Source organism: Podospora bellae-mahoneyi, chromosome 7 (genome assembly GCF_035222275.1).
Source record: "Podospora bellae-mahoneyi strain CBS 112042 chromosome 7, whole genome shotgun sequence".
NCBI classification, from domain to species: domain Eukaryota; kingdom Fungi; phylum Ascomycota; class Sordariomycetes; order Sordariales; family Podosporaceae; genus Podospora; species Podospora bellae-mahoneyi.
Window position 1 is genome coordinate 3,521,902 of NC_085886.1, and position 10,247 is coordinate 3,532,148.

Genomic DNA, 10,247 nt, shown 5'->3' on the forward strand with positions numbered 1-10,247 from the left:
CAGCTCTAAATTCCAGTCGCCCCAAAACAGAAGAACCATGAGTGGGCAAATTCGAGGGTTCAAAGTAATTCAAGTTGAAAAAGAACCCAGAACCACGGTGGCGGGTCGCCGTGGGGGGCAACCAGCAGGCCGTTTTGGCTTAGGCCACTCGCCTGAGCCATTCAAAGAAACCCTTTTTTTGACTGCCTTGGCTTGCTTGTCTTGCAAGCGACTTGCCTCCACTTGATTGATGAGCATATGGCGGCCGCAGCTAAAGAGGATCTGCATCCTGTTCAGCTACGGGGTCGACAGTATTGACGGCAGGAGAACTATGGCTTTGGTGAGCACCCATGATCGACAGGCAGCAGAAAGTACAGTTGATCGCCGGCCGAGTCAGTCAAGGTAGCCAACCCTGAGGCAAGTAATTATAGAATGTCTCGAGGAACATTTCTTAGGTAGACTGGGTACCTAAGCATCTAGCCAAGACCAAATATGGACATTGGAGAGTGCCGCGTCGACAAGCCTCTTAACTGAATCGTTCTCGATGGCTCTGAACAAGAAATTTCGGGTCATCTAAGGACCTCCTGAACAAACCGCTGCACCCAGTCAGCGATTTTCGTCAAGTATAAGACCTTTCCGAACTCGGCGGCGTCTCCCTCGCAAAGAGATTCGGCAATCGTCGGAATTAACAACGCAGTAACTCTCGCCCAGCCAACGCTACGATCCTTTCCTTTCCTAGAGGAAGAATTCGTCAGCGGTGGACTATCGCCACTTACGAATTGCTTGCTACCTTCTTGCTGGCCTCCCACACTTTCCAGCTACCGAAAAGTAAGATTTCAGCCACGATTCCGGGAAAAAAGGGGGGTGAAACCTTCCGGTAGGGGCACAAGGAGGACCTCGCCACCACTGGCTGTGGTTTGGGGTGCAATCGCGACGTCATCATGGCAGCAGTCAGGGGTCATGGTGTAGTAGGAGACCCAAAGGTCTGCCCTACAACTAAATGGATGGAATGCAAGGGAAGACATGCGGTGATGTGTGGGAAATGAAGCCGGTTGGCTGCCGAAACGCCCGCTGCACCGAGAGTCTGAAGCCGAGACTAACCTTACCTAATGCCCTTGAGCATAAGGTACCTGCCTACGGAGAGGAGGGCAAGTACGGAGGGCCGGATTTATACAGGATGGGACCGACCCACTGCCGACGCCGACAGCGCACCGGTTTTCTGGGTGGGAGCACCGTCCGGGACAGCCCGAGAACGGGTACCTGCTCCGTGCTTCACCTCCCGAGTCTGGCCTTTTCAGAGACCGACCAATCAGTTCGAGATGCCTAGTATCTCCTGAAGAACGAGGGAACGGGGCGGCGGACATCTGGTAGACTGCACTTCTGATATATCTATTAGGTTGTGGCGAGATCTGGGACATGTTTAGCTGGGTGACAGTATTGAGGCGGCATACCTATCCCTCTCGCTGGGAGAATTAGTTTACCTACCATGGGCCTCTGACGAAGGACCCCCCCCATATGTTGTACATTATGTGTGCGCAACCAATATCGGGCCATCCCACCCACTCTTAATGTGCCCAGTGGGATCTTATGCATCACAGTTGGTCGTCACCCACGCAAATTACGTGCAGCGGCTGGAGATTGTAGCTTCTTCGGGACAGGGTCTCGACTAGCAAAATCACGGGGTCATTTTTTGGGAAGGTAATTATCTGCTGGTTCAGGAACGAGGTCCATACCTATCAATGCCCACTTAGCGTTGATACAAAACAGGCCTGGTAGAATCACCAAGCTGCCGGCCATTCCTTAGCCCGCAAGAGCACGATGACTACAGGACTGCTGCGGGAATTTGGAGAGACGGCAAGTCGAAAATGTGGTGAATTGGGCTACTCATGCAACCGGCGATGCAACTGCAGCTGGTTCGCATGCAAAGAGACGACGAATCAGCAGTTGGACGTTACTGGATCCTGCAGCAGCATCGTGGAACCCTCCTCGCTTCCGTGCCTCCGTCTGCTGTACACCTGACCTTTTTGCTTTTCTTGAGGGAAGCCAGTCGTCCCACGGCACGGTAGGGCTCTTGGAAAAAGAGCCGCAGCTCAATCATGGTCGTTTATATTGACGGCCATCTGGCTCATGTGTGAATTCGGGGTAGAGCTGGGGATGCAATCTGGATCAAGTGGACCAAGATATCCGCCATCGTCATGGTTCTCGTTCGCTTCGGGGGCTTTTCATATCGGGTGGTGCGGCCCCAAGGGTAACGCGGCTGTCCCCGAGAGAGTCAACAGACATCTACAGGGTGTTCCCCAACGAAGGTAGAGGTGTGTGCCTTGGTGATCTGGACATACATGATTGTACAGCTGGTGTGGTTGAGATAGACAGCCCATGCTATGGGTGAAGTGAAGCCGCTCTGAGAGGCTTTGGGCGTTCCAAGTCACTCGTGGGCTTGTGATCCACTGTCACTGTGGGGGGAAGAATGGAGTTGCTGCCAAGGCAAACCACCGACGCTTAGACCATCTATCTGTGAAGGTGGCTGGGAGCTGAAGGGTGAGGTGAGAGTTGGGTACACCTGATGACTTGCCATGGGCATGGGCTGTTGGAGAAGCAGAGCCGTTGCAATATCAATCGATATGCCCTAGGCGTTTAACTCATTCATCTGTGTTGGAGGCACACACATTGCAGGACTTCTTGAGGGTGGGGAAAATTGGGGGAGGGTACCCCTCCATGCCAAGCTCCTTTGGTAGGTGGGCGGGAGCTTTACCTTACCTACCCCTCCATCAAGGGGACGTTGGTCCTTTGGCGGGGTAGATTCTGCTTGAGCTGTGTCCTATCACTATCTGGCCAGTGCTCGCATTGTTGGTCGCTGATGGCTGGCTCAGACCTACATACTATTGTACTCGCCGTACTCTTCATCTTTGGAGCAAGGCACCATGGTTCCAGAGCTCTTTAGGTGCGCTAACGAGGGCCGCTGAGTTCGCGAAGCCGAGGTCTGTCCGGTTCTCAACTCTCAAGCTCTCCTGGCCAAGACCAACCAACGATATTCTTCCGTAGGAGCCCTAGTGAATGCACCCAGCTGGTGCTTGATTGGCTGTTTCATTTCGTCGGGAGCGTGCTAGACCTCCAGACTTCAGCCTGCGTGCCTACGTGCCTGCTTCGATTATCTATTAGTATGTGCTTGGGTCAGGCAGCACCCCACGGTTTGTCAACCTCTGACCATGATCGGGCTGGTAAGCTTCCGAAAACAGCCACCGCTCCGTGGTCTGGCGTGTGTTTGTTTCGTGGGTTGGGCAGTGTCGCATCGCCGGTAGGGTCGATCGACCCTAAGCCGCGGATATCCCAGCCAAACTTGGCTGGACATGCATGGAGGCAAAGAGCCACGGACGGCATTGGATGGCAGGGACTGCTTAATGCCTGGCCTGGTCTGTCCGAACACGATTCATGTCATCAGTTTTACTTTTTAGCATTGTACGGACTGGTTTTGTCCGCCCAGGAGGACTGAAGCAGAAAACAAATCTGGGCCTGGCCAGGAGCTTGGTGCGTGGACTGCCATTTTATTAATAGAAACGCTCGTCCACTACATGTGGCGAACGGCAGCTCCCAGCTCCTAGACCGCTACTTGTTTTCTGCTTTCTGCTTTCTGCTTTCTGCTTTCTGCTTTCTGCTTTCTGCTTTCTGCTTCGACATGCTTACACTACAAGATTCCAGGCTGAACTACCTGCTTGGTATCAGTACTGCGTAGATGCGAATGAGCGAGGGAAGCATGCGGCTGTATCCGTACGAGTTGTAAAGTAACCTTGAGCGGTGAGCACTTTACCTTCCCACCTATGAAACCACGGAATGTCCCCTTGTTACTGTCTACTGTTCCCGTGTAAAACAACTGTACTGTGCTGGCTTCACACGCCGAGAGAGTCTGTTGAACGCAACCAACAAGGCTTGAAGGTCTCTCGAAGCTCCAGAGCTGGGAGCTGGACACTGGGCTTGTTTGAAACTCTGCCGTGACACCGTGCAGACAGACAGAAGGTGGGCGGCCCACAGGAGCTGCATTGCGCTAAGCTGTGGTGAGAAACGCGTGTGATCAATCACCCTGGACCGCAACGGGCTCATGAATTTATGTTTGGCAGGGGGTTCTGGATAGAAATGGGCCAGGTGCAGATGAGCTCGAAATTGAAACCAACTCTGCTAAGGAAGGCATCGGACAATCTGTCTTATCTATCACACACGATACTCGTGGGAGGTTGCTCTCCAAATGGAAGCTCTGAGTCACTGTGCGAGAACGTCTGCGCAGGGACTGACTTGGCTCGGCAAGGTCCCTGTCATTTTGCAGGGTCCAGCGGGTAGAAGAAGTAGAGACAACCACCAAGAGACTCGGAGTGGTTATTCATCTTGCGCTCGATTCAAAGTATCGGATAAGTATCCCTCCACCAGCCCCGGAGTTCCAAGATTTGTTAGATCAGTTGCGCCTTTGGCCAAGGAACACCACCCATCGCTTGACCAGGCCCTAACGGGGCATGCTGGTCCATCGATTCCTTAGCTCTCTCACTACAGGGGTGAGCTTTTCCATTCCGCACTGTGTCGCTGTGTCGCCGTGTCGCTGTGCCGCTGGTGTCCGTCACTGCCTGACAGTTGGATGAGACCCAGTTGACGGCTGTCCAGTCCCCCAATCATTCGCCGCATGGCACCGGGACGATCTGGGATTCTGGACAGACAAGACTGTCATCCATGGCAGAAGCTGTCTTGTCTGTCTTGCTCAAGACAGCCTTTCCTCGACTTCACCTTATGCAACCGCCGCCTTCACCTACCTCGATTGCTTGGGCTGATGCCAATTGTAAACGTCGTGGTTCCTCGAGAGCGTGATTTCAGCAGACCAGCGGGTATACGAAGCTATTTGGACCCTCCAAGAATCCAATTGCGTCCTGTCGGGATAGCATGCGATAGCCTGCTTCACTGCCCTGTTCCCGTCCCTCCCCACCGCTCCGCTGCTGCCCGCCGCCGCCCGCCGCTGTCGCTGCCTCCTCCGTGTCTGTCCCCCCCCACCCCTCCAATCTTCAGCGTGCTTCTACTCTGTTCTTGCCTCTTGTTTCCCCCGACCACACCCACGCAATCTCGACGCTTCCGACTTGTCTCTGCTTTTTACGCTGTCGCCAGAGTCGCCTGGAGCCTGTAACCCATTCTCGGTCCCACGGACGATGACTGTGTCGAGTGACGCTGGCAGTAAGCTTGAGGGTGTCGCCGCCATGTCCAATTCCGCTGCCTCTGCGTCGACCACTGCCGCTGGCGGCACTGCGCCCGTCGGTGATGAAGTTGGTATGTTGTTCCCCAATGGTGCCGTTCCAATCATCCGGTCTCGATTGAGTCCTGCAAAACTGACAAGTGCTCCCTTTGGTGGCGAGAAAAAAGCCTCAACAATCACGGTCAACACCAAGGTTCCCGCAGCCAGTTTCCCGACGCCAAAGACCGACAAGCCGCGCCCTCATGTTTGCGGCACTTGCCAGCGCTCGTTCGCTCGGCTGGAGCATCTCAAGCGCCACGAGCGCTCGCATACCAAAGAAAAGCCGTTTGAGTGTCCCGAGTGCACGCGTTGCTTTGCTCGCCGCGATCTGCTGTTGCGACACCAGCAGAAGCTCCATCAGACCACGACTCCTTCCTCCCGTCCACGTAATCGTCGCGAGAGCGCCAGCGGGGCCACCCCCGGTGCCAGCCGTGTCCGCAAAAACAGCATCGCAGGTCCGAGTGCTGCTGCCGCTGCCGCTGCTGCCGCCGCCAACAGCAATGCCGCGTCCATGAGACCGCGCGCCAACACTATCAGCCACATCGACAATGCTGCGATGCAGAACATGCTGGCAACGAACCTGCAGGTCCAAAGGGGAATCCAGCCTACGCACAGCCGTCACGCTAGCCTCGTTGGTCTGCCCATGAGCAACACCTTTGACACCTATGGCATGGCTGCCGCTCTGGCGCAGCGAGGGGCTCCTCATGGGCTTCCCAAGCTGGAGACTCACAGCATCAGCATGGACTTCACCGGTGGCCTGCGGACAGCGCCTCCTCTCCCATTCAATCCCGAATTCGAGTATGACAACCTGTTCTTTGGCCCTGCCACAAGCTCGACCATCAATCCAAATGCTCTGCACTACAGCGACTCGCCGCCGCCAATGTCCATGGACCCGTTATCACCCTTCGCACACGGGCTTCCCGACATGACGGGTACCCAGCAGCTGGATGATGGGTTCGAGTGGTTGAACGGCTTTGAAAACCAAATGTCATTCAACAGCGGCCCCAATGAGAATGCTGTGGACGGCTCATCACCCTCAGCCATTAGCACCACCAGCCAGAGCGGCATTAGCGATGTGATGGTGGACGGTTCCAACCATCAGTCCGTTTCGACTGTGGTTTGGCAGCCCTCTGTCATGGGCCCACCGCAGATGGGCAACCCCTTCTCTCTCGACATGGGCGGCTCGGTGTTCCCAGACCTTTTGAGTGGCGCCCCCCTCTCGCCGCAACCGCCACCAGCTGGTAAGGCCATCGGCGATGGCTACTTTTCGACACCTCCTCCCTCTCTCAGTTCGCTGAGTCCATCGATTCTCTCAGGTTTGAATGGTCCAAACCTGAGTCAAACTCTTAATATGGGTGCCGGTCCGGAGACGCCGTCCTCGATGAATGGTAGTAATCATGGCACCTTACCCGTCTCGACAATCACTGATTCAACAAGAAATGCCATCCTAGGTGCTCTCTCGGCCTCCCAGGCGTCCCCCTTCGGCACGCGAAGATACTCCTTTGCGACGTCGAACTCGCCATTGACCGCGCAACCGCCGACGAACACCAGCAGCTCCGATCAGAACAGCAGCAGTAACCTCCCGAGCACGCGAGACCTTCAGCGATATGTCGGGGCCTATTTGCGCTACTTTCACCCCCACCTGCCGTTTGTCCACGTTCCGACGCTTTCGTTCGAGACCTCGCCGCAATCAGCTAACGGTCGAAACAGCGGCATTGGCGGGAGTGGGTGCTTGCTTCTTTCCATGGCGGCAATTGGTGCCTTGTTTGAGTTGGAGCATCAGGCGTCGATGGAATTGTTTGGGTTGGCCAAGAAAATGATCCAGTTGTACCTCGACGAGCGGAGGAAAGCGAACGTAAGAAAGGCAGAGTCTATCCGACGAACTCCCCTGTCGGACCAGAATTCACATCAGCAGGACCCTTCCGTCGAGACTCCCGTGTGGTTGGTACAGGCAATGCTTCTGAATGTCGTGTATGGTCATAATTGCGGAGACAAGCGGTCCGGAGAGATAGCGACCACCCATGCCGCTGCGTTAGTAAGTCTTGCGCAAGGGGCCGAGCTCTTGCGGGCACCGCGACCCGAGCCTGCCAAAGATGTTGACATGATGGATGTGGATGCCGCTTGGAACGGAACCGCGAGGAAGGAAGCTGACGAACAGGTCGACTGGCTGCGCTGGAAGGCGGCCGAGGAAAGAAAACGTACTCTCTATGCTGTCTTTATCCTTTCTAGTCTTCTGGTGTCGGCATACAATCACACTCCGGCTCTGACCAATTCCGAGATCTACCTCGACCTGCCCTGCGACGAGGAGTTCTTTGCTGCCGAGTCTGCCAGTGTCTTCCGGTCAAAAGGCGGCGCCCCCGCGGCAAACCGTAATCGCATGACGTTTCATGAGGCACTGGGTGAGCTGCTCCGCACAAACGAGAAGGAGCAGAAGAATCTGGCTCTCAAGAACGTTCACCAGCCCTTTGGCGCAGCGGTTAATATCAACGACCTGCCCAAGAGCAACCTGAAACCTAGCAGCTTTGGCTGTCTGATCCTGATCAATGCTTTGCACAATTACATTTGGGAGACGCGCCAGCGACACCACAGCAAGGTGTGGACCAACGAGGAGACGGAAAAAATGCATCGGCACATCGAGCCAGCCCTCCGGGCCTGGCATGCGGCCTGGGCTAGTAACCCTAACCACAGCCCAGAGCGTCCCAACCCTTTTGGCCTGGGCCCTCTCTCCGCCGACGCCATCACCATGCTTGATCTAGCCTATGTGCGCCTCTTTGTAAACCTGTCACGGTCCAAGGAGAAGTTCTGGCAGCGGGACTGGGACGGCATGGCCGAGGAGCTGGCAAGAGGGTCGGAAATCATACAGCATGCTGAGCATTCTCCGGCGTCCAACACCGATTCGGCCGCCACGGAGCAGTCAGATGTATCTGGAGTAAGCCCACACTTTGTCGACTCCCCACTAACGCAAACCTCATCTCCTGACTTTGCCGCGTCCAAGTTCTCGCAGTCTGGGACGGTCAACCCAGCTGCCGTGACACAACCCCAGCAGCAGCAGCAGCAGCCTTCGGGCACTCGATCCACAACACGCAGGGAAAAGCATCTGCGGAAAGCAGCCTTCTTCGCCGCCGAGTCCCTCTCGGTTTCGGACAAGCTCGGCGTGACTTTTGCCAATCTGACCAGTCGCGAATTGCCGCTGCAATCGACTCTCTGTGTGTTTGACTGCGCCCAGGTCTTGGCAGAATGGGTGGCGACGTTGCAAGACCGGGTTGGCCGTTATCTTGGGATTCTGGGCCGAGACAGTGTTGATCTCACACAGGTACCTGCCATCATGCTTCTTGAAGAGGAGGATCTGAAACTGCTGGGCAAAATCGACAGCATCATTCGTGGCGCCGAGACGAAGATGAATCAGGACATGGCTGGTGGCGATGCTGCGGTGACGGGCATGGATGGCAAGCCTCATCTCGGCGACAGTCCCGGCTACGCCGCGAATCTGCTCAGAGTCACTGCCTACATGTTCGACAAAGCCGCTGTATGGCCAGGTGTGTACAGAACTGTTCCTTTCGTTGCCAACCATGAACCTCTGCTAACTAAATGGCCTGTAGTGACTCGCCTGATCACCGCCTGCCTGGAAACCCATGCTGGTCATATGCGAGTGCGCGCAGAGAAATCGGTCATGATCCACGAATGAACTTTTGGTTGCAGCCATGCCGACTGGCATGAGATTGACTGCAGGGCTCGGGTCCTGTAGCCCCACGTTTGCGTTATGTGACGACCACCATTTCTGTACGACATTGATACCCTTTTATGTTCTGTCGGCTTTCTTATCTTCATTCATGTTGTCTGTACACTTACACTTTGCCGCTTCATCATGACATCCTCGACTTCAACAGTCTTACTAGGCGGATGGATCCAGAAGGGAGATGAGGGGGATGGCATGATCTTTTGCGGTATACGGTGCCTGATGGCCGAGATGTGCTGGTTGGCAGGCTTCACTTTTGCGGAACTAGCTCTCTCCTAACACTCCCACACGAGCACAGTCCCAAAAGCTATGCGCGGCTCGGCCTTTTTGCTAGGACAACGCGGGTTTTCTTTCTTTCAAGGCATGGTATGGGGAGGAAAGGGGGGAGGGCGTATTTCGTTTACTTTATTTCCCCCAACACATATGATGCTGTATGGCGATCCAAGGGGCAAAGATTCACACTCATATTGTCTGGACACGACGACGCGTTATGAAGATGAAACAACATTACTCACGAATTTGACGGGATGGGGGCGCTTGGGAAAAGGTCTAGGGAAAGGTTTTGGAGGGGGAAATTGGTTCAACTCTGGGAGCTTGTATTATTTAAACAAGGACACTCGCTGGTTTGACTGTGGCTGGCCAAGAAGGAAGCCGAGCAGGCCCAGGAAGAAATGGTCCTAGTGGTTTTCCCTCGAAACAAGGGATTTGTGTCGGGTACAGTAAATAGTAAAAGCAGAGAGGGGAGAGACAAAATCAGAGAGCAATAAATGTGTGCCTGAATATTAACTTGGCGAATCTGAGACCCTTCTTGCATAACGGAAAACGGCTGGTAGGGGTTCACTTTTAGTGTGAACAGTTCAGACGGTTAGTACCCATCACTCGCAGACAGGTGAAGCCGATTGGTGGTCGGTTGGAGAAGAGACTCGAGTCGGGAGAAGGGATGATGTGTACAACAACGGTCTTGCTGTACCGTTGTAGACAAGTTCTCAAAAAGCGTGGCTCCTTGTTGGCGTTGGGTTTGCCGTCTGCTGGGACTCCGCCTCGGCGCCCCCCTTTCTTAATTTTTTTTTGTTGGCAAGTGTGGGGTGGACATGTGAGCTGGTGTTGGGGAAATCGGGAAACCCCTCTTCGTCGAGCCAGTCGGAGTGAAGCGATTGCAGCAGCCCAACCTGGTTGAAACTGCCAATTGGTATTTCGATGTTCATGGTGCAGATCCACATGGAGGCCGGATGGTTTGAAGATCCAGGGTCTCCAGGGGAAGTTGGATCTGGC

At 54.8% G+C, this 10,247-nt stretch overlaps 2 protein-coding genes across 2 annotated transcripts; one reads left to right on the forward strand and one right to left on the reverse strand.

The window, feature by feature from the left end:
- Positions 1–1,657: 1,657 nt before the first annotated feature.
- QC761_701465 (uncharacterized protein) lies at positions 1,658–2,648 on the reverse strand. The gene is made up of 2 exons (XM_062881734.1): positions 2,319–2,648; positions 1,658–2,236 (listed from the first exon to the last, which is right to left on the reverse strand). The coding sequence occupies exons 1-2, from the start codon at positions 2,355–2,357 to the stop codon at positions 2,105–2,107; spliced, it is 171 nt and encodes a 56-aa protein (XP_062728807.1). The 5' UTR covers positions 2,358–2,648; the 3' UTR covers positions 1,658–2,104.
- A 2,004-nt stretch (positions 2,649–4,652) lies between these two features.
- Positions 4,653–9,839, forward strand: QC761_701460 (uncharacterized protein). Its single transcript, XM_062881733.1, has 3 exons — positions 4,653–5,274; positions 5,368–8,775; positions 8,839–9,839. The coding sequence occupies exons 1-3, from the start codon at positions 5,157–5,159 to the stop codon at positions 8,922–8,924; spliced, it is 3,612 nt and encodes a 1,203-aa protein (XP_062728808.1). The 5' UTR covers positions 4,653–5,156; the 3' UTR covers positions 8,925–9,839.
- The last annotated feature ends 408 nt before the right edge of the window (positions 9,840–10,247 follow it).